At 34.8% G+C, this 24,868-nt stretch overlaps 2 protein-coding genes across 16 annotated transcripts in view; one reads left to right on the forward strand and one right to left on the reverse strand.

Annotated features, from left to right (window-relative positions):
- Positions 1 to 24,868, reverse strand: part of MED12L (mediator complex subunit 12L) — a 370,226-nt gene that overhangs the window by 66,305 nt on the left and 279,053 nt on the right. For 12 of the 14 annotated variants that reach the window (XM_031957753.1, XM_031957757.1, XM_031957759.1 and 9 more), the window contains 9 exons: positions 18,779 to 18,897; positions 17,986 to 18,129; positions 15,893 to 16,056; positions 13,414 to 13,545; positions 8,297 to 8,524; positions 7,074 to 7,215; positions 4,720 to 4,840; positions 3,496 to 3,597; positions 2,696 to 2,809 (listed from right to left, as the gene is read on the reverse strand). In XM_031957753.1, the coding sequence (XP_031813613.1) occupies positions 2,696 to 2,809; positions 3,496 to 3,597; positions 4,720 to 4,840; positions 7,074 to 7,215; positions 8,297 to 8,524; positions 13,414 to 13,545; positions 15,893 to 16,056; positions 17,986 to 18,129; positions 18,779 to 18,897 (1,266 nt within the window). The remainder of the gene's footprint in view (positions 1 to 2,695; positions 2,810 to 3,495; positions 3,598 to 4,719; positions 4,841 to 7,073; positions 7,216 to 8,296; positions 8,525 to 13,413; positions 13,546 to 15,892; positions 16,057 to 17,985; positions 18,130 to 18,778; positions 18,898 to 24,868) is intronic. The other 2 variants (XM_031957758.1, XM_031957763.1) reach the window with 2 other exon arrangements.
- The window catches only part of P2RY12 (purinergic receptor P2Y12), a 60,184-nt gene that overhangs the window by 20,457 nt on the left and 14,859 nt on the right, over positions 1 to 24,868 (forward strand). Inside the window, exon 1 of one of the 2 annotated variants that reach the window (XM_023500745.2) lies at positions 11,553 to 11,611. The exons of the other annotated variant lie outside the window; for it this stretch is intronic. The gene's annotated coding sequence lies outside the window, so the exon portion shown is untranslated. Of the gene's footprint in view, positions 1 to 11,552; positions 11,612 to 24,868 lie in introns of those variants that run through there. 2 annotated transcript variants of the gene reach the window in all.

Below are 24,868 nucleotides of genomic sequence, written 5' to 3' on the forward strand. Positions count from 1 at the left end.
TCCAAAGTAATTTTTTTTCTCATATGTGTATGTGTGTGTATGTATATACACATGCATACAATTATACATTTATGCATAGTTACAAATATACATTTTTGTATATAATGTACATATATTCCTATTTCTACGTAAAGGCTCAGGTCAATGGATATGTATACCAATATATAGTACATATGCACACATATATATTCATGGATCTATAAAACCTTAGATGACTGAATATGTTTATATTAAACATTCACACACACACATATATTAAATAATCTAGGGTTTTAGGCAACACAATTTCTCAAGAGGTCATGCTAATTTCTTTAAAAGCATATAAAAGTTCATACATTTAGATATACAAGACTAAAAATAGTCAATTTGCATATTGTTCTTTCTGATACACCAGGAATGCCATATGGCACATGTATCTCTGTGTGATTCTGGAAATGGTGGTCAGTTTTGAAGGTTCAAGGAAAAAAATAAAATTAAATGGACTTTTAATTTTAAAAAGTGCTGGTTGCTTCAAAGTAAAAAGACATGAACAAGATATGAATAGATAATCAAATATGTAGATAGGTTAGCATAAATAAATTAAGATCTAAAATCACGCTTAAAATTTAGGGAACTGATTCATACTTTCTATGACATTCTTTTATTTGACACTGATTGGTTGGGTTTTGGCTTTTACTTTGAACTAAATCAACACAGAAGTGTTTTCTTCATTGAAATTGAACCTTTTTTTAATGGGTATCTGGCTAATGTCTGCCCTCAGGACACAATTTTAAAAATTCCTATTTATTTACTAAATAATTAAGGAAGTTCAGGTAAGTGAAGCTCTTAGGTTTCTTTATTATATTATTATAACTCTACTTTTTTAATCTTGAGTAAGTCTCCCCTAATATGCTTCACTACATATAAGTTCCTCCTGATCCATCTCCCACTCACAGAAAGAAAAGTGAAACTCTCCATGTTTCTCAGTATCTTTTGGTTGTTCGTTGAAAGCTGAGAAATGGCCCAAGGCGTAATTTCTATAATTTTTGTAGTTTATACAAAAGGAGTTCCAGTTTTGTGGGTAATTCATTTTACATAATTATCTTTTCTTGCTTTCATCATCAAATACATATTATTAAGGGGCAGCTAGATGGCACAGTGGAGTCAGGACGACCTAGTTCAAATCTGGCCTCAGGCACTTAATACTGAGTCACCTTGGGCAAGGTCCCTAACCCCAAATGCCTCATAAAAACTACACACACACACACACGTCATATACACACAGAGATAGGTATATATGTACATATATGTAAACGTATATACATACATGTGTATGTTACGTATACACAAATATGTATATATGTATATATACATACAAACAGAGAGATATGTATATATATAATATATATTTATTACACACATAGCATCCTATTTAAAGGATGGTAGAAAGCTTGCTCTCATGTCAATGAAGGTAAGATTCAATAGGTAAATTTTTAAAATCTACAATATGGTTTACTTACTCATGTTGGCTAAAACACATGAAGTGTTAGATTAGGCTAGGGATGCTTAACTAGGGCTTTATGATTTTAATTTTTTTTTGGGGGGGATAACTTTATTTCAATATAATCAGTTTCCTTTGTAATGCTATGTATTTTATTTTATGCATTAGATCAGGGGTCCTCTCAAACTACAGCCACAGGCCAGATGCAGCACTGAGGACGTTTATCCTCCTCACCCAGGGCCATGAAGTTTCTTTATTTAAAGACCCACAAAACAAAGTTTTTGTTTTTACTATAGTCTGGCCCTCCAACAGTCTGAGGGACAGTGAACTGGCCCCCTATTTAAAAAGTTTGAGGACCCCTAAATTAATTAAATTGTATAATTCGGAGAAGAAGGCCATAGATTTCACCAAATTGCTAAAGAACTATGTAAACCACAATCAAGCTTTCTTTAAGAAGCCCTGGTGTAGGTCAGCTACCAGATAATTCAAGGGCTGCTCTTGGATAGAATAAAATGAAGAAAGGAAACTATTCTGATTCTCTCTAAGGACACTGTGAAATATCATAGGTCTCAATATAATTAAGGCTTAAAGCATCCCAGTGATTCTATTCTAATCTTGAGACACCATTTCTTTTCTTCCTCTTCCCCTTGTCATGTTCTTCTTTATCCTCCCCCCTTCCTGCTCCATTTCCACTACCATAACTTTACTCATGGAAAAACTAATGCACTGGAGATTAGCTGGCCCAGAGCCGCTCAGAAGCAAAGGAATATCAATACTGTAACCCAGGATTCCTGCCTCCCAGCTCAGGGCTCGAATCTGGCTGAAATTTAAACTCTTGGTGCCGAGAAGTCTGCCAGAAGCCAGGTTTAGATCACCGAGTCTTCCCCTTCCAGCACACAAGCTATTTTTCTGCAGAGACTCTTTTGCCAATATTACAAACATAGAAACAACAAAAATTGTCTGAAGATTCAGTTTACATCTCTGGATGCAACATCCTGCAATTAAAAATGCCACAGAAAAAGATTAGGTTTCCATGGGGAGCCACTGTGGACTGGTCAACAAAGCCAGCCGTGCTGGGACCAGCATCCCACAACGAGCTTTGAAACGATCACAAACAGCTCTCAATCTGCCGTGCAAACAACAGGTCCGGGTCAACAAAAATCCTTCCGAAGTTTGGGTATTTAACTGAAAAGCGTAGTCTTTGAATGATCTTACCAAGCATGAGAATTGCTTTTAAGACAGCAAAGACAGCTCCCACTTCTATGCTGTTGTGAGCAGCAGCTAAAAGGTGACGATCACAAGAAGAACGAATTCCAGGGAAAGGCTTCCCTAGGAGGGGACAGTGAACCATGGACAGCATCAATAATATTATCTCCATACAGTTAGCAGTACATCGTAACACTATAGAGTAAGCAAGTCATTTAAATTGATCATCTGGAGAACTTAAATGACATTAGCAACCCGTCGGAGTTATAGCCATGTGTTACTTCAGGAATCATAAGGAAACATTATCATTATTTCAAATGATTATTAATTTGCTTCTTAGCTGTAGAACATAAATTGGTGCTATCTATGGATACTTCCTATTTGGAGGTCCTGAATTTACCACATCTTATAAATACTTAAATGCAAACTTGAAAATGCACCCGGAAGAGAATTCTAACCCACTCCCAAAGAAAAACTATGCTAGTAGAGTCTTATTTCAAGACCAAAAAATAAACAAATAAAATACATCGTTGTATGGCAGCATACCACACCACCAACAGTGCTTTACCCAGAGTCAAGGTATTTTTATTGTTCATTATTTCCTTATTTGCATTTCTCAATACATCCTGGTTATTACTTTAATGAAAGATGTTCCCAATTTCTCTATCAGTTATCTCATTTCTTCATCAACCCTCGAGCAAGCCCACTAAAACACCGGAAGGAAAGCGTAGGCTGTCTACTGGGTGATTTGGGGAGCTTGATACCAAAGTAAGAGAGTTCAATAAGTGATTTTTCAGCTGCCGACTTACCTGTCGCTTGAGGTAACAAACAGACCTGCGGGGTTCGGAAAAGATGAAGCAAAAGTCGGCATGTCATTCTTGCTCCAGGCTCAGCATCTGGATCTCCACAAGCTAAAGAAGAAAAGAAACCCCAAACTTTAATACTAAACTTCTAGCATCTAATTTTATTGTATTTTTTGAGCCTTTAGATTTACTGGATCACAGATTTTTTTTTTTTTACAATAGCTTTTTATTTTTCTAAATATATGCATAGATAGTTTACAACATTCAAAACTTTTGCAAAACTTTTGTGTTCCAAATTGTTTCTCCTCTCTTCTTCCCTCCTCCCTCCCCTAGACAGCAAGCAATCCAATATAAGTTAAACAATTACAATTCTTCTAAACATATTTCCATATTGCTCAAAGTATATTATTTTTAAAAACACATTTTTTTTTTTTTTGGTTTTTTAATGCAGATCTTTGTTCAAATTCCCCTAAGGAACCATTCATTTAAAATAGGAGTTCTTAACTTTTTGTGTGACACGCATTTTTGGCAGTCTGGGAAAATCTACAGATACTTCCTCAGAGTAATATTTACATAAATTCACAAAATAAAATGCATAGGATTATAAAGGAAACAAAATTCATATTGAAATATAATTTCAAGATATTAAAACTAAAAATTTCATGGACTCAGGTTTTGAGTCCCTGAAACTTTTTAAACACCTGATATACCTCAAATTATGGATTTAACATTTTTTTTTTTCCTTTTGAAGAAGTCAGTTCTATTAATACCTAAATGATGAGTATATTATTAAACTTTTCTTAGTTGAGGTGAAGACCAAGTGACTGGAGTTTTGTCCCAGGCTGCTAAGATAGTGCAAAAGAGAGGGATGCTGTCTCCTCATTGCCAATAATGTATGACATAAATCAGGCTTAGGACACCATCTCCAGTATCTCATCACGATGGCACTTTTTTCATGATAGAACGCTCCATTAATCTTCAGAAGTTGGGCAGTGTAAGCAATTGTACAATCCATTCTGGGAACTGCCCACTGTACCATCCATCCCCTTTGCAAACAAATTTTCCTAGCACAAAATTCCTAGCACATCTTGAATAAAGTTTACAATGGTTTACAAAAAAAAGAAGCTCAAAACCAGTCTTTACATCTTGAAGCCATCATCTGCCCTTGGGCAAATATGCTAGTAGGTAAGAACAGAGATTTAAAAGGTTTTGCCATCATGATTTTCCTACCTGCTGCAAGCAGTGAAGGAAGTGCCACATGCTGGACAACATCCTCCAGGGAAAAACATTGCCGGGCTATCAGAATAGCAATGAAGGTGGCCAGTGAATCATGGAATGAGAGGTCACTGACCTTTGAGGAAGCAAAACAAAACAGGAGAAAATATTGGCATGTTTTCCTAGCTGATCAGTCACAGGTAAAATTATTATCAAAGAAACACTAGCTAATTGGTACTATCCTGTTATAATTGTTAAACTAAGCCACTAATTTGAAATTATATTTTAAACAATTATTAGATGCTATTCTTGTATCTCTCTCAAGAGTTCAAGAAATTTAGAAGTGGACAGTATTTTTGAGTCACATTAAAAAAGATGATACTGGTTAATCAATTTCATAGCACCAAAATTCAATAAGATTCAATGGGGATTTATTAAGTGCTTTCTAAATGCCAGGCAACTGAGTTCCATATCGTAGCTACAAAGACCAACATATAAATAGAGGGGGAATCTCCAGAGAGTCTTTCACAAGGGTTAATCATTCAGGATATTTAGCCAACCAAAAAAAGAAACTGATGGATCTGCAGAATTTTATCAGGACTATAGACAGAAAATAAAGTTACTAGTGAAAATGCACCTTAAAGAAGACATTAAAAAGCCAGACAAGTTTGGTGAAATTATGAAGGAAAAGAAAGGAATTTCATATAAGTTCAGGAAGAAAAAAATTAGGCTCTTTTTCCTTGAATGGTGAAAAATGATGGGAGCTTTGGCTATAGTTTATACAAATATGATGGAGGCAAAGATAAAGTGAATGCAACTGTTGACAAATCATCAACAACCACAATAAGGAGAAATGTCCAATCCTTGAAAATGTGAAAATAAATACACACTAATACTCTTATGCAAAGTATAACCCAGTATTAAATAGCAAAGACAGAAAACATAAATGTATTCCCAAAAAATCCAAAAGGAAAAGGTCATACTGAGGCAAAGCATTCTCTCCAGTAAGATTAGAGAAGTAAAGTACTTTGCAAACCTTAAAGCCCTATATTAATGCTTTGTTTTGTTTTTGGAGAGTAGTTCTCCCTATTTTGTCCAGCTTCCACATGTAACAGTCACACTCAGCTCCTCCAGTGATCAGCAACAAATGCTTTGTTTCTGATCTAGGCTAGCTTAACCACACCTTAGTGCTCACCATACTGATGTCAGACTTAGTGACGATACTACAGCTCTGAACTCCTAGTTCAAATAGCCATTAATGTTGGCCACCCAAAAGATGGGTGCACTATCGTGTCTGGCTCCGTTATAAAAGGCCAGCTATTGTTTGTACTATTGTTACTGTGGCTAAGCATAATAAGGTAAAGCTAGTGCTAATTTGGATACAGAATTAGTTTTTATGGAATATAGTCTCCCACATACAATTCCTTAATATTCATGTTTTATTTGATTCAAAAACAATTTTATTCATGTCATTAAAGTGGTTTAGATATTTAAGTTCCATATTCTGAGTAACCTAGGACATTGTACAGAAACGAGGGGTGAGAGGGTAAAAACACTGAAAAAGGAGTTTTTATGCTTGTAGGATACAATCTCTCTTAATCCTAATGCCTTTTGTATTTTAATTACTTCCTCTTTATCTTTATTTATTTGTTTTTATTTTTCATTTATTTTATATGCCATTTCTTTTTTGTGTGTGTGTATGTATACATATATGTATATTAAATAAAATACACACACACACACACACACACACACACACACACACGTTCACTTGTTGTCTCTCACATTAAAACTCCTTATGGATAGGGACTATTATCTTTTGCCACTTTTTGCCTGACTCATAGCAGACAAGTAATAATTATTTATTGACTGACTGGCTCTAATGAATATAAATGGAAAACCTGCACATTTCATAAACATTCATCTTTATTTCTGGAAAAAAGCTTAAGTCTCCCCACAGCTATACTTATTATTATTACTCTTACTATTACTACTACTAACAACAAAAGTAACTATCCAAATTTATTTAATGCATTAAAATTTGCAAAACAATATCCATGTTATCTTATTTGGTCCTTATTCCACAGTCTGAGGTAGGTGTAATTATTTTCTTCATTTTATAGATAAAAAACTAAGGCACAAGGAGAGTAATTTGCTTGCTCAGGGTCACACAACTAGTAACTGAGGGAAGATTCAAACCCCAAGTTCTCTATCCTATCCAATGCATCTATGCTTTAAGATTTAAATCAGATCTATATCTTGTAATTTATGAGATAATATTTTTGCAATAGTACAGGTAAGGGCTGATTAGGAAGATAACTAAATTCTTGTTAAAAATTTCAGTTTTTAGAGTGAAATACAAAACTTACATCCACACTGCAAAGGAGATCATTGAAACCCCAAACATGATTGGAAGAGCAGCAAAGGGCTTTGAGGACGCCTAACCACTCTGAGCTGAGCACAGTACAGCAAGCCGTCAACTCAGCACAAAGGTTGGCAATGTCATTAATTCTAGAGGAAAGAAAAAACAAAGTAGACAGTGTCATTACACAAAAGGAAAACATTCATTCACACACACAATTAATGGGCAATTGAGTTTTATTATTTGACAGGCTAAAAGGTTAAACCTTAATTTCAGACATCATATCCCTTATGTTAAAAACCAGTACTTACCAGATAAGTGTAAAAAAAAGTCTGTTAAAAATTGATAAAGTCAAGAAATTTAAGTTGTTTACTCCATTACAAAAGATCCTTTTTGTTCAATCTGTCAAATACCTTTAGTTACAATTAAATCACTGTCACTGAGCTTTCTAGTTACCCAATATTAGATGATTTCAATGGACTTACTAGTACTTCTCAAACAGTTTAATCTTAAACTAAAGCCAAAACATAATGCCTTAGATTCTTTCAATTGCCCAGCAACATTAAATAAAAATGAAATGGATGGTAAGAACAGTACTAAAGAATATCAAGGAAAGCCCAGAGCTTGGTGCACAGTAGAAGTTTAATAAATTCTCATTGACTTCACTGACATATTTGTTTAATATTAAAATACCTAGCACAATTGTATTTTTCACACATAGAGTTTTAAAGGAACAATATAAAATAAAATTAAGAACTAATAAGAAGGTAATTCCTTAGTCTAAATGTGATCAAAATACAGCAAATACTAAAAATTTACATCTGCTTCTACTACATTTATAAAATCTTTGCTTATAAATTTGTAAATTGTATACTTATGTCTGCTTCTCTATAGGCAAAAGCTATGCTTATCAATTGATAAATTGTATATCTGTCATCCATGTTTACTTAGAACTAATAAATATGGTAGAAACCAGAGGACATTTTTTAAACCAGGGAGGTATTTTTTTTTTTAGGGAAAGAATTACAGGACATTCAATGAATAGAATAGAATAATTACTAGAAAAAAAAAGGAAACATGTATAAAGGCTAAATAATCATCAGATTTCTTTTATTTTTAACACCTTCACTATCTATAAAAAGGCATCTGGCAGCAGGCTGGGCAGACAGTAGACATTCAGTAAATACTAGTGCTTCAATGAGGGATGAACTGCAAGAGAAGACCTCTTACCTCTCTGCATCCTGATGCCCCATACATACATTCATGAGTGCATTACACACAAAGCTATAGCGGTTAGCTGCATTGTCACTGAGTATTTTGCCCAGCATGGAATAATTGACATTATGAGCAGAAGGATTCTCGATGAAATCCAACATGAACTCGGGGTCCCATAATAAGTTGGAATTTGAAGGCTGCACATTGCTGTAGATGGTCTGCTTTACTTTTGAACAGGCACTACTGAAGATTAAAAACAAAACAGGAGAAATTGTGAAAAATGAGTAAATACGAGTAAAATTAAAAGGTTGTTTTCTTGAAAGGTAGATTAAATAACAGAATTAAAAAAAAAAAAAAACTATCCATTACTTTATAGGAGTCACTTACCTATATTCAGCTAACAATATCACAGAAATGCTTTTATTCATCATCATTTTTATTGTTGGTCAGACCTGGGATTTCAATGGTATAATATGGAATTCCCAAGTGAGGAAAGGGTTTCCACCAATGTAGATCAATACATTCTCTGAAATATTTAGTCTTGGAGAGCTCCTTCAAGCAGCACACAAAGATCCCCGAAGGTCACACATTGATTTAGTTTTAAAATGCAATGTTATCTATGTTTTGCATTATTTATTTTTGTCAAATATTTTCCTATTACACTTTAAATCATGTTTGAGCTCCATTCAGTGTGCTGCAGGATATCTGTTCGATATCTATAGTTTAGAGTTAAGTATTTAAAGGTTAGAGATTAAGTGACACGGTAACGTGAACTCAGGTCTCTGTGTTTCAATACAATGTTTTTCATTATTATTATTTCTTTATATTATTTTCATCATTACTATTATTATGACTGTTGTAAGGAATCAGTGTGGTACTAAGGATTTTGATACAGAAGCACTAGATTAAAATTGTGACAAGTGATTTTGGGCAAATCATTAATTTCAATTTTTCACCTAAAGGACACTGGATTAAATGACTTCTATGGCCCCTTCCATATCCAAAACTATGCTCCTATTTCATAGGACCTATGATTTCGTCAATATAGGGAGCTCCATGATACATATTAGAACACTTGATTACATTTTATAATCTTCAGAGTTGCCTCTCAGTTGTGAGAGCATCTAGGTGACACCATAGTGGATAGAATCCTGGCTCAGCAGTCAGAGAGACTCATTTTCCTGAGTTCAAATATAAATATGATTGTTTTAAGTCGAATTTTATGACTTAAAACTTCTTTTTAGCCAAAAGGATATTTATTAGATATTTATTGCCTGTGAGACCCTGGACAAATCATTTAACCCTGTTTTGCCTCAGTTTCCTCATCTGTAAAATGAGCTGGAAAAGGAAATAGAGAACCAACGGCAGTATTCCTGCCAAGAAAACCCCAAATGAAGTCACAGAGAGTTGGATCTGACCAAAACAACAAGAAGAAATTTGTCCATAGTCATAGAGATAGTATATGTTGGGGATAGGATCTGAACCCAATCTGTTTTTTCCTCCTCTTTTATCTCTTTTTTCCTCCTCCTCCTTTCTTTTCTTCTTTCCCTCTCTTCTTTTCTCTATCACTCCGATTACTATTCAGAAACAGGGCGATTTTTAGATAAACTGTGCAAAGGTATGAATGAGACACACCTGGATTCCAAGGTATGTCTTTGGTTCAGTCATCACTATGGGGTGTCACTAGTGAACATTCTAACATTATTAACTGACCCTATAAGTCTATTAAAGAAGTATTCTTCAATCTCCGAAGAAATTCTGAATGCTACATCTTATAGTGAGCTGCCCTCCCTTTAAATTCACATGAAATTTCCTTTTAAATATATTGTGTGTATATATATATATTTAAATAGCATTTTATTTTTCTAAAAATATAGGTAAAGATAGTTTTCAACTTTATCTTTACAAAAGTTTTACGTTCCAAATTTTTTCCCTCCTTCTTCAAGAGAGCAAACAATTTGATATAGGTTAAACATTACATAAATTTTCTAGCAGAAAAGACTAGACTATATTTCCCAGACATATTTTCTCTCTCCATCTTATAGTTATGACACTTTGCCTGGTGTGACACAGGAAAGCTTTTTTTTATCAGAATTACTTCTTTTTAGCCAAAAGGATGTATTCTGGATTCATTCATGCCATAGATAAGAATCATGCCCATTAGACAGTAGTCACCAAAATTTAATCTGATTTACTACACTCCCAGAATGGAAAGGAGTAAACTAACAGAGGTGACAATAATCCACTAGATGGCAGTGATATACAATTACCCAAGCAAGGGCTCAATTATATTCGACTTAAAACAATCATATTTAAATAAAAAGAAATTTTCAATTATATTTGATGAAAAGATTAAACTGATGACTAGAGATTGCTTCATGTTTAATTTTCACATATGCAAATTAAGTCCAAGATTTTATATAGTGTATGAGCTTGCAATGACCATCCTTTTCCTTTATATTCTTTGTCACCTGCTACTCACCCTATTCTATCCATATCCCCCAGTCATCTTTTTATTCTTTTATTTAGCTCTCAAAAAAAAATCTTTGTCTATACCTTCAATTTTCAATCTCTTTATTACTTACCATAACCTCATCCTCCATTATTATTCTTTTCCATTCTCAGCTTATCCTTTGATTCATTATTGACTCATTATTTGATTCATCTCTTACCTCTTTCTCCCCTGCTTCCTTCTAAAAAAGAAATCATTCTTCAAATGTTCTTCTGGCTTTCCTAAGTCTTCCTGATTTCCTCTACCCATTATACAAGATGGGGGATGACATTAAATCTTTACACAATGAAAATATTCTTGGTGTTACAAATGTTCCTTTTACTTCCTCCACTCCAACTTTTTAATTTATTCTAACAAGCTAAGAATCCTAAAATGAAGTCTTTTTATAGCATCTTTATATTTACTCCATGACTACGGTGATTTTTTCTTTCCTATTTCCTTTCCTAATTCTCTCTCTCCTTCCCTCTGTCTCTTCATTTCTTTCTTTCTAATCTATGAATCAACATAGTCTTTTTCTCCCTTAAATGTTTTCCTACTTTAAGAGGGAGCTCATGGTGAATGGCTTCAATTTTTTATGTAAAATATGAGGCAAAGTTCTCAGCTGAGAGAGTGGGAGGAGAGGAAGTCATGAGAGGTTTGAGAAGGATAGAAAAGGAAGTGCTTTATGATGACTGGGATAAAATGTTGACAAGGGAAATATAAGATTACTGAGTAGTAGTGAGGGCCCAGTAGAGGTTGTGTAACATAAAACTGGAGAGGACCTGGTCAGAACAATAGCACGATCCACTTTCATTTGGCAGCATGTTATAGGAGTGAAGGTAACAAATGCTGGGTATGATTCAAGTCTGAGGGCTGGCTGGGTGTAATCAGAGACATGATGAGAGAGCTGAGGAGCATATAATGAATTGGTTTACCAATGGGTCAAGATGGGAGGATGCAGGAGAGATGGCTTGGGGGGGGGATGGAGATGTCAAGGGTTTGGAAGTCACAGTGTGGGTGAAGAGTAGGGTTATGTAACAGAAAGAAAGAGGAAAAAGGAAAAAGATTAAAATCAGATAAGGTGATTCCAGAATTATTAAACATAAATGTGCCTCCTTTACATTCGTGACAGCAAGATCAATGATATAACCACTTTTGTGTGTAGCTGAGATCGAGTGAACATGCAGCTCATGGGAGGTAAGTAGAGGAACTGAGCGGTTAGGACAATTGAGGAAGGTAGAATCTTTGAAAAGCACTCAGGAATGTGAACTAGAAAGCAGATAGCCTTAACCACAAATTTAAGACAAGCATCTTCTAAAAGGGCTAGAACCCCAAACCAGACTTTCTTCTGTTTTGGATGAATACAGTGCCCCAGTCTTGCTAAACAAAGATAGAAACAATTTTTCGAAATCAAAGGAGGAGGAAGTGATCCCCACATAGCACCCATTCAAGAATAGTGTTAAAAGTTCCACAAGAGTTTAGTCTTGAAAAAACAACAAAAAACCCACTTCCCAGCCTTTGCTTCCCACAAGTCAAGTTTTAAGTTTTAAATGGCAATTTCAAGATGAAAAAGAAAATCCAATTAAAAAGTTAGAAACCTATGCATCTTAAGGAAATGTCTGAAACTATATATGAGGATATCATAAAAAAGAAGCAACCAGTTAGAATTCAATAATGATACTGCACTTATAGAAGGTAACATCTTGAATTGATTTATTTTCTTTTAAAATTTAAGGGACACAGAAAAATTTTATCATTGCTTAGTTGAAATGACTCCTACCAGTTTTCTTTCTTTCTTTTTTTTTTTTTTTAAACTGAGGCAATTGGGGTTAAGTGACTTGACCAGGGTCACACAGCTAGGAAGTGTTAAGTGTCTGAAGCCAGATTTGAACTCAGGTCCTCCTGGCTTCAGGGCTGGTGCTCTACCCACTCACCACCTAGCTTGCCTTCCTATCAGTTTTCAACATGAATGATGGATACAATTGATAATAGTTACTGATGAGTTATTCTTTCTTAAAATTTAGGAAGATTTCTGACTGTGGTGCTTTATATTTTTAAAAAATAATTTACTAAAGCTAAAAATGTATTATATTTATTATATTATATTGCATTTCATATTTCATTGAGAATGTTACATATTGTCATCATGATTATACGTGTCATATCATATATATTAAGTCATATGATGTCATATCATATATATATCTCATATAAAGAGAAGAAAATATAATCCTAAACTGTACTTAGTAATGCTAAGAATAACTGCTGAAAGTCCAATTAATTTCTAAGTTTATCTCACTACTTCAGTGAGATATCTGATAGCTATCATTATGCAAGACTTTTATGTTTGCCACATAAAAATCTGGCATAGGAAAATAGAGCAGAAATATCTTCAATAAGAAAAATAGAAGTAAATATCATAATGTCAAGCCACGGTTGATTGAGGTCATGTTTATAATTGGTTGCCAAATCAACTTCCACACTGAATTTTTTTTTTGCCCTTTCTGATGGCTACTGCTCCATTAACTGATAGCTTTCACTGAGACAGTAACTGAGACGAACAAAACAGCGCAGGCATATATTTGTAAAGACTTCCAGCTCGGTTCTTAGGGACATTTTAATGTTCTTTTCATACACCCACCTGAAGAGGTCTCCGAATTTACTTCTTAGATGGCTACATGACACGTAAAGATCATAGAGGTAGGCTAAGATGCATCTTTCGGGAGAGGAACATTCTGACGGGTTGACCACATGCTTAACAACACCACACAATCTAGAAGAGTTGTAGGGAAGAAAGGGAAAAAGAACCTTTAAAAAATTTTAAAATTAAAATTCAAGGGTTCCACCAACTGATCAAACAGCTTGAGATATTTGAATGAAATAGAAAAAACTGGTTTCTACTCTACTACTAGACGATATTAAATTCCATAAAAAATAAAAATTTGTGGAGAAGTAAGGAAATATCTGAATTATGCTCTTCATTTAAATTGATTCACAAAACAAGGAATGGAGAATAAAATTGGCAAGCTCTTCTCTGAAAAAAGATTTTAAAATCTGGCTAGCTCTACAGGATGAGCTTTAAATTTTATATAAGTTCCTCTCAATTTTTACTTTCACTTAAAAAAATTTCAGCTTGAAAGGGTGGTTTTGGCAAATGAATTCATTAAGTAATGTGGTAAGTTCCCAAGAAACTTGTGAAACTTCCTCTTTACTTACTGTTCTTTAAAAATAGTGAATTGATAGGAATACTCCACTTAACAACTACAGAATCCTCTCATTACGACAATTTAGGGTGTTGACTTTCTAAGACTTCTATAATTGTTTGAGACTAAGTGATAAAGATGAAAATATATATATATTTAATTCGTAGAAAAAAGTCAATTGGAACATAAGACCTGAGGTCTGCAGCATATAATAAAGGCAATGGTGTGCTAGTAAAGTATTACTGTTCTCACAACTTCACACTGTTGGCTGGCTACTTGATGAAAAGATGGAGGTCATTTACGATGAATTTCCTTGGTTTTTTTTCATTTCTCTCCCTTTTCTGCCTGGTCACAGAAAAAATGGTATCTCCATTCCCCATTAAATCTAATACCTTGCCCCAAATTCTGTTTCTTCCTACTATCTTGTTTCAATAATAATATTTTTCCTTCTTTAAGCTTTCACTTGTTATAGGCTCATGCTCATCCTCATCACTTTACTGAAACTATCTCTTTTGTTAAGAAGCACAATGTAATTTGCTCCACAAGCGGCAAACTCATTCAAATACAACTTAAATGGCGTTAGAAATGATCACTCCCAAACTCCTCTAACAATCAGTCATATGAAGCACTAGAGGGACCAAACAGTATCTATTTCTTCTCTTTTTCCTTTACTCCTCATCACCTGCCAAATCAAATTCCACATCCTCTTCATGGACTGGAAAAATACAACTAAGGCTACTGAGGGAATTTTGTTGACCCTAATCCTAATCAATTAGTTAGGAAAAAGTCTAAAGTTAGGAAAAAGACTCACTATTCTTAGACCAACTCTTAAAAAGGTCTGACTTAAAACCAACATAGGAAAGAAATGGAGGAATAAAGCCTCACCTTTGGCTTCTCTTTATAAATTAGTGAAATCAATGTTAAATGTCTTTTATTTTCTTCTGATTTTGGAAACAATCATATACTAAAATGTCTCAACCTGATACGCAATACTAACTGGAGTTTTGATAAGTTAAACATATAAAACGTATAAAAAATGACATGTCCAAGTATGCACTTTTCAATTCTTCATGATAGGAGTACAGTAGCCAAATAAAAGCCTTGGATAGACTGAGTTCATCAATATCCTTGAAATCAGAGGAGAGCCTTCTTTGATGGCATTATTCATTCCTTCATTCATTCACCCTTTTTTCATTCTTAAAAAAGACCATCACATCATGAACTGGATTTAAGGGAGGGAGGGCTGTGCAAAGTCACCAGTCTCCCATTCTCCTCCAGAGCCATCTGGGTTCCAGTGGCAAGACACATATCAGGACAACTATATGCCTAAGCCACTGCATGATGGCTCTATAGGTTACTCTGAAAATATTTCATTTGGAGATCTCACCGTTATCTTTGTAAATCCAGAGAACCTACTACTAACATTACCCAGGATTCTGTTTTGTTTTATATACTTTAAAAGCACTAGATAAGGGCAATTGGTTGTTAGGACTTATAGGTTCTACAATTGAAAAGTAACTACTAAGTATGTTTTCCATGACTTTATATGTAGATTACTTTCTTAGTGGGTAGAAAATGGAATGAAGGGAAAAAGAAAATTTGGAACTAAAAAGAAAAATTAAAAAATAAAAATATCACTACTATGAATAGAAGGAAGAACACATCTAAATTCAGGTAATTTTCAAAAGAATACTTTTTTTTTTTAAACTGGGAAAGCCAACATGTTATTGTTTAAGGACAATAAAATTGATAACTTAAAGGGCACTTTAGCTGTGACATCTGTATACCTGTACCTAAAGTCCACAAACATTATCCTTTAAGTATTTTGCAAAGTCATCACCATTTCCCCTTCCTCTCCCTCCCCCCCAACTCAATTGGGGGTTCTGAATAGAGATATAACATTTCAGGACTACAAACCCTTCAAACACTTGGGCAGTCTGGTCTGGATTCAGGATGAGACAGGCATGGTAGCGCCTCAGCACAGCCACAATGCACACACATAAGCCTGTTGTGTAGCTTCCTGCCAAACTGGAGGATTTCAGAAGCAATTCTGCCTCGACCACACTCAACTCATTGAGAAGCTGAAACACAAAGGGACACATGAAAAGCAGGTGGCAAACTCAACAGTGCTAGGGCAACATTTAAAATAATAAATAATGTATAATCAATTACTCCTAATACCCTTACCATTTTCTCTCCTTCCTCCCTAAAGAACTCACATATATAGCTACTCTCTCCCCAAAGAGGAGAAAAATGAAGTAAACGAATTAAAGAATGAGTAACAGCAAACAGGGAAGACTGCTTTGTTGTTTTTAAAATCTTCTCCTTCAAGAATGTCTAGACACACTATTGCTTAACACCAGGAAGTAACAATGACTGAAATAGTAATTGAAACTCAAGAGAAACTTGAGCGTAAGTTTGTAGACCTGTCTTGTTTATTGAGGTAATGACAATACTTTTTAGAATGTAGATTTGACTTGCTATTAAAACTTAATACTTTACTAGGAATTACAAGGTAAAAATAGCCCTGTGAACTACTCTCTAGAAGCATGAATTTTTTATTTTATATTTAACTTTTAATTTTCAAAACATATGGATAGTTTTCAACACTGACCCTTGCAAAACCTTGCATCCAATTTTTTTTTCTCCTTTCCTTCCTCCAACCCCTTCCCCAAAATGGCTAGTAATCCAATATATGTAAAACATTTGTAATTTAGAAGCATGAAGTTTTAATAAATTTTCAAAAACACATTTGGCTAATTTTAAATAATGGTTTTGCTTTAATCTAGTAACTGTTTTGTCACAAATAACATAAATTACCATGTTTATTATTAAAAGAGCCATTTTTAATGGGGCAGTTAGATGGCGCAGTGGATAGAGTGCCAGCTCTGAAGTCAGGAGGACCTGAGTTCAAGTCTGGCCTCAGGCACATAACACTTCCTAGCTGTGTGACCCTGGGCAAGTCACGTAACCCCAACTACCTCAGCAAAAAAACCCAAAAAACAACAAAACAGAGCTATTTTCCACCTTTAAAAAGATGTATATGGAATATTCTTTCACTATTACACATAATTTAAAATAAATAAACAAAGGTGTATTTATTGAATAGCCACTGTGTGTATACTACCATAGTAAGAAAAGCCTAGGATTTGGAGTCAAAAGATTAGGGATCAAGCTTAAGGCCTATCATTTATTAACTAACCTTGGGAAAAAAATTATTTATCCTGCCAGAGTCTTATTTATGTCTTAAAAAAAAAAAAAACAAAAAACCTGGGATAATAATAGTTGCTCCAAGAATGTCATAAGGCTGGTATGAGGATAAAAAAAGATTTCAATTCAAAAAAACATTTCTTAAGAGTCTACTACTTGTAAGAAATTGTGGTGCCAGGAGCTAAGAAAAATTCTTGGAAAATATTAAGATCTTAATAAATGCTTACTTATTGGCTCGACTGAGGTTAGAGGATGTGCAAATGTTTTTGAAACTATAAAGTACTATATCAAATGAAGTAATTGAACATAAAGCCTATTATTAATCTTAAATCAGTACATAAAAGAACTATTATTAGAATATTGTTGGAATAATAATGATATTAATAATATCTATAATATCTAACATTTATATAGACTTTAAGATTTGCAAAACATTTTAGAAATATTATCTCATTTTATCCTTATAATGACCCTGAGATTGGTCATATAAGGAGGAAATGGAGGAGGCAAGAACAGAAGTTAAGTTACTTGCATAGGGTCACACAGCTAATATGTGTTTGAGACTGGTCCAAGTCCAGTTCTCTATTCACTGTACACTACCTGAAGTATACTCACTATGCTAACTATTCACTCGGCCAACTAACTGACAATAAAAACCCTACTCTTTGTATAGAAATTATTTAAGTTTAGTCAATTTTTTTTCCTTCCTAAATATAAAAATCTATGGAAAAGTTTATTACTGTTATTATGTTGTTGTTGTTGTTGTTATAGTTGTCATCAGACTGAAGGCTTTTTTTTACCTGTATTGCAAAGTCAATTAGCCCATTGATGTTCAAGGCTGGCTCCATAAGATCAAAGATGAGTTGAATGTGATGTGCCAAGGGAAGATGGTAGGATGTTCCTGAAGCAAAGCTGGTTATCTGTTCTAGTACATTGCTAGAGATCTGGTAAATGAAAAATGCACTATCAGTTTTCACTGAAAAAAAAATCTGAATTAAATGGGAAGAAATGTACATTAAGGTAGGATATTAGTTAAGAGAATATAGCAATTAACCCCAAGCAGACCAAAATACTATAAACACAAAACCTACTTTGTTTCCAAAACTAACATCAAATTTCACTTGTTAGACCAAAACTAGAAGGAAGAATGTTGATGATTTTAGACACCATGAACTAGGTAATAAATATCACACAGAGCCAGGTCACTGTGCAACAAATCCAGGATTTTGTTTAGTTTATACATACCTACTACTTGTTGCTTGCAATACACTAACAGAATCCAAATATGTGACTAGTTATTTTTTAAATGTACATATCAGTATAATCAGTAAAATCAGAAAATAAAGACATTTCATGAGGAAAACAAAATGTATCATTCAAAAAAGGTTATTTGAAAGAAATATAAATGAAAGCATGGGCCAGAAATTTTACTAAGTTCTACTGACATATATCTCACACTAAAGACAATATATCTTGTCTGAACAAATCTGAAAGATGTCTAGCTTAGTAGAACTAGAAAAGGCATAAAACAGATGTATTAAGGTAGTAGCAACAGTATCAAAACATCATCAAATTGAATTCATTAAGGGATACCTGAGATGTGACTTGATGTTGGTCAAAATACGAGAGGAGTTGTAGTTTCGTAAATACAGTCTCCAGCGTAGGAAAGGTCTCTTGTTTGCTTTTCCTGGCTTTTTGTCCTTCATCTTCAACTTAATAAAATTAAATAGCAGTTTGGTTATTTTTGAATTTAATGAAGGACTATCAATGTCTTTAAATATATTCACAAGCTAAATTAGCAATGGTACAATGTCTGATTTGTATCTTCCCTTGAAGATTTAATTATAGAAAAGAAATAACAGCTATACTTTATTGCTTTATGAGGCACAGTAGAGAATGAAATCAGATCACATTAAAGTATAAATGATGTAAAGATGGGGGGAAATAGCTAAAACACAAGCATTCTCTATAGCAACAGTTCTCAAACTTTTTGGTCTCAGGACCTTTTTACATACTATTAAAAAGTACTGAGGAAGGATCTCTCCAAGGAGCTTTTGTTCATGTGGGTTATAACTATTGATATTAGAAATTAAAACGTCTTAGTATTACAAAAATACTTTTAGCCTTGGGTACCCATCAAGAGTTCACAAAAATCGCACTTTGAGAACCAATATTCTATTATATGAGAAAATGGGAGAACACATTGAAAGGCTAAAACTAAAAAGTAGGAAACTAGACTTTTAAAGACTCCTAAAATTTTTACTGATATCTCTTCTCTACATTTATAGACACTTCTATTTCTCAAACTGTTTACTTTTATACTATGAAGTTGTGAAGTCATTATGGGCCCTAGACAAATGAAACTGTTCCACTGAATTCACAAGCCAATATGATCAGGTGTCATTTTAGTAAAAATTCTTGTATCCCCAAATGTTAAAGAAATATTTGCTTTTTCGATTTTTTAAAAAAGAAGAAAAACAATTTAAAATGTTCCTTGGTAGCTTCTTACAGTTTCTGACAATGCTCAGTGGCAGATGAAAGCTACAGCTAACCTAATTTTGAAACTAATTAAACTAATTTCCTTTTCTATCCTGCGGAAAGAGGGGGAACGAAGGGAGGGAAGGGCTGATCAATAGTTTTGTTTGTTTGTTTGTTTTAACAAGTGTAAGTCTTTTTTCTAAACAACCAAGTAACTTCACCAAAATGATACTAGAATATTCTGGGTTTTTTTTAACTTTTCATTTTGGATGAGTCAAGTTACCATAAATTCTAGGAAAATAGTTCCTTAGAAAGCAGTAAAAAATGGTACAATAGCCTTCCTGATGCTCAGACATTCAAAATGGATGTCTCTTCTCAAGACTTGGAGCAGTACTAATGATGGAAAATCCAAGATCTGGTCAGCCAGTGAGGAAGCTCAGAGTCACAAAGGGGAACAAGGAAAGAGTCTTGAGGGCAAGAGAAGATTGTGAGCCAGCAAAGGAGGAAGTCTGTAATTTCCCCAGATAACATAAAAAGCCAGGTTAGGTTTCTTAGTAGAAGTGTGATAACACTAGCTCTATGTGAAAGAAAGTTTAGTCTAGCATGAGTGTGGGGAGAGTCGGGAGATAGAATGGAAGGTATATAAAGAGACTGTCCAAGTGGTAAGATAGGGGACTGTGGTAGTACAGAAAGCCTGATGGGAGAAGCTATGAAGTTGGGGAGCATTCATTGATTAATGGGCTGGGAATACAGAGCAGGTTTTGCTTTGCTCTACCATCACAAAATCCATCCCAGCATCCCATGTCAATGCCCAGATCAAAGTTCACCAGGGGTTGAGCGATAAGGGGTAAGGGGTGGGGTGGGGAGAAGGTGAGAAAAAGGAAAGACAAGATTTAAAGAAAGAAGGGATAGAGCGGGGATATTCAGAGAAAGGGACAAGGGAGGTTTCCAAATAGTCTGAACTGGGAAGAATTCTGGAGGAGATGGAGAATAAGAGGGCAAGGGAGAAACCCATAACCAGCTCCATATAAGCTTGTGAAGAGGAGCTTAGAAGCCATTGTCCTCTTACTTCAAGCTTGAATTAAGTAAGAATCAGTAATCCCCAGTCAATTGACAAGCATTTTTAAAACTGCTTTTTACAGGCACTGTCAGGTAACAGAAAATAAAACAAACATCCAAACAAATTGGTCCCTGCCCTCAAGGAACTTATATTCACCATATGTTTTTTCAGCACATACTACCAGTATATTATTTATATTACCAATTATATGTTTATGTGTTTATATTTATACACACACACACATAAACACACATAGATAAATACATAAATTGTATACATATACATATTGCTATACTAATAACTTGCCTTGTAAAACTTGCATTAAATATTTTAAGAGGATGAGATAATGATGAAATAATATTTACTCCTCTAATCAGGACGCCATTTCTCCTGGTTCTATTTTATATATGACTGCTCCTTCTCAATCTTCTTTACTGGATCCCCATCCAGACTATACATATATACCTGAGGTGTCCCTCAGGGGTTTGTTCTGGATCCCCTTCTCTTCTCCTTCTGTAATTCCCTTGATGATCCTATCAACTATTTTATATTGGTGATTCTCAAACTTATCTTTCTAGCCCTTACCTCTAGCTGACCTCCAATCTCTCTTCTCCAAGGACCTTTCAAACACGATGTCTAGAACTCATCTTTCTTCCTAAATTCTTCCCCCTCTTATCTTCTCTCTGATTGTAGAGGGCAACACTATCCTCCCAGTTGCTTAGGCGCACAATCTGGGAGTCATCCTGGATCCCTCCCTATTTCTCACTTCCTATATCCAATCTGTTGCCAACACCTGTTGATTCACTTTTGCAATAACTCTCATATATGTCCCCGTCTCTCTTTTAAAATTGCCATCATTTTGGTGCAGTTCCTCAATATTTCACAACTTGATTATGCCTGCTGGTGGATCTCCCCACTCCACTCCATCCTCCATTCACCCATTAAAGTGATTTTCCTAAAGCGCAGGTATGATTCTGTCAGCCTTGTACTAAATAAGCTCCAGAGGCTCTCTATTGCCTCCAGGAAAATTAAAAAATACTCTTTTGGGGCATTCAAAACCTTCAGTAATCTATTCCTCTCCTACCTTTCCAGTCTCTTCACATCCTCTTCTCTCCAATGATAATGATATCCTGGCTATTTCACAAACAAGACCTTCCATCTCTCAGCTCTGGGCATTTTCTCTGACTGCTCCTCCATGCCTAGAGCATTTTCCTCCTTATCTTGGCTTACTACTTTCCCCAGCTTCCTTTAAGTCCCAACTAAAATCCCACCTTCTATGGGAAGACTTCCCTAATCCCTCTTAATTCTAGTGTCTTAATTATTTCCTATTTATTCTGTATATACTTCATTTATTCAAAATTATTTGCTTGACATCTCCCCCATTAGATTGTAAGCTTTTTGAGAGTAGAGGCTGCCTTTTTGGCCACTTTTTGTATCTCCAGCATTTTGCCCCATGCCTGGTAAATAGCAGGCATTTTATAAATGTTTTAAAGACTGACTGTCTAAAGTCAAGCGGAGTCATTGAACTTTACAGAATAGGGAGATAGTATGGGCAGCTGAGTGGAGAAGAGACTAGAGGTTAATCAGAAGCTCAATGCAGTCGTCTAGGTACAAAATGATGATGGTCTGAACTAGGATGGTGGCCAAAGTAAGCAGGGGAGTTCAGATGTAAAAGATGGGGGAAGTGAAACCAGTCACTAGTATATTTGGCAACTAATTGGACAATGACCTTATGAGATGCTGCAGAGGGGGAAGTGACAAAATTTAGCAGTAGATTGGATATGCAGGGTAAGGGACAGGGAAGAACCGGAGATGACGAGGGAGAAAGGGGAGATTGGGTGAATGGAATGGGAGATTCTCTGGGGAAAACAGGGATGGGCGATTAAAGAGACAAGTCATCCAGTTTTGTCCCAAACATTCCCTTCCAAAGGACTGATGTGGTTCCAGAGATACTAGTGGCAATGGGGAAGAGAAATAAAGGGTGACTTTATTAAGATGGTATATTAAATTATAAGTCAATAGTGATTTTGGAAGAGATTTGGACAAGCTCATAAGCACAAGAGTCTGGTGGAGAGGTTTTCAAAAAATTATCCTTTATGGATTGAAACTGTGAAGGTCAATGGGTGTCCTAGAGATGTTCTGAATTCCATTCCTCTGAAGCCCTATGTGCAGCACGAGCGCGGATTTCAAAGGTGTTGCATCTATATGTGGTCACTATTTTACTATCTTTTTAATGACACCATTGTCTGGGTTCTTAGAACCAAATTGTATTTTAGCCACGAGTGTAGAAGAGAAATGAGTAAGTCCTAAAATGTTACTGCCTAGTGAATGATTGAATTTCATTGATAACAATCAAACTGGGAATTGTGGTCACAAGAAGGAAATTATACTTGCGCTGAACTGCAGAGCCACAAGGGACTGATGCAATTCATACCTAAACCAGAATTCCCCGCTGAACATGCAGTCCTTTGACTTCTATGTGGAGGGAGACCCCGACTTCTCAGATCAGCTCATTCTCTCATTACTGAAAGAGGTTTTTCTTTTTCTTTGACCTCTTCTACTCAACAAGTCTAAATCAACCTAAACCTTCATGCTCTACTAAATTCCTATCAACTAGCAATTAATTACCTACTATGTGCTGGACAGGATGCCAGCTACTGGAGAGATCTTCAGGAAGTTTATATTCCACATTTTAAAAAAATGGTTTGTATATATTTATCTTTATATATGTTGCCATTTACAAAGATAAATATATACAAACCATTTAAAAAAATTTTTTTTTGGAGAGAGGGGGCAAATAGCACTTATAACCACTCTTAGCTCTATCCTTTTGAGGTCAATTTATCAAAATTAAATCTCTATGACAGTCTTTGAAATATATCTAAAGATATCTAGATAGTTCACAAGCCCTGGAGCCAGGACTGAGTTCAAATTCAGCCTCAGACACTTACCAGCTGTGTGACTCTGAGGCAAGCCATTTAACACTATTTGATTAACTTTCTTCAACTGTAAAATGGGAGTAATAATAGGATCCTCCCCCTTCCCTACCTCCCCACCCCGATCAAATGAGAGGAAGGGCATAAATTGCTTAGCATAGTGCCTGCCACATAGTGACCACTATAGTAATCTTTCTTATTATTAGCAAAATATGACTATCACCCATCCTATGGGTATTTGTCCCTGTTTTGTATCACTGGTACACCTCCATCCACCTCATTCACTCAGTACAGGACCAATTGTGGATCTCTCAGGGTATTGGAACTATTCAAAAAAATATGGAGTTGAAGAATTCTTGCTCTAAAATACAACATTGTCAAAAATTATCCTGGTAGTTTAAGAGATTAAAAAGTAAACTATAGCAGGTAACCACTGTTATTTAAAAACAGAGAAACCACCATAAAATCTTCACTATTCCGAATTATGCAAGGAAAGAAATATTTGCCAGAGGTTCCAGTAAAGACCAAGAATTCCAGTGGTACTTGGAAATGCATGTGTATAAACCATATGTATGTGAATGTATGTAGGTGTATATATACATACATTATATATTTTTTAAACATACTTATATAAATATATATACACACATATACATATATAAATATACACACATATATGCTTATACATGTGTATATATACTACACAAGGAAAGAAATATTTGCCAGAGGTTCCAGTAAAGACCAAGGATTCCAGTAGCACCTGGAAATGTGCAATACAAATACATATGTATATATGTATGTATGTATACAAATATATCTACAACAGTTACATGTATACATAGATGTGTAACCCAACCATATGTGTACATACAGATATATACATTATATACACATACATGCATATACACATATACATACACTAAACACAAACATATATACACATAATATACAAACACATACATACACACATACACTACATTTATATATACACAAATTTACATGTAAGATTATACTTTATTTCAGAAAAATAAAGACAAAAATCTCTGAAAATGGCCCTTTCAAGGAGGCCTTTCAAGATCCCTGAAGGTCGAGGGCAAACTTTAAATGCTAAGGGCAGTGGAATTCAGTGTGTAATCTTAGATTTCTTTTTAGGTGTTGATCAATTTTGCCGATTTCCTTTTATCATCTTTTTCACTTCTATTTTTTGTT

This window comes from Sarcophilus harrisii, chromosome 3 (genome assembly GCF_902635505.1).
Source record: "Sarcophilus harrisii chromosome 3, mSarHar1.11, whole genome shotgun sequence".
NCBI lineage: Eukaryota > Metazoa > Chordata > Mammalia > Dasyuromorphia > Dasyuridae > Sarcophilus > Sarcophilus harrisii.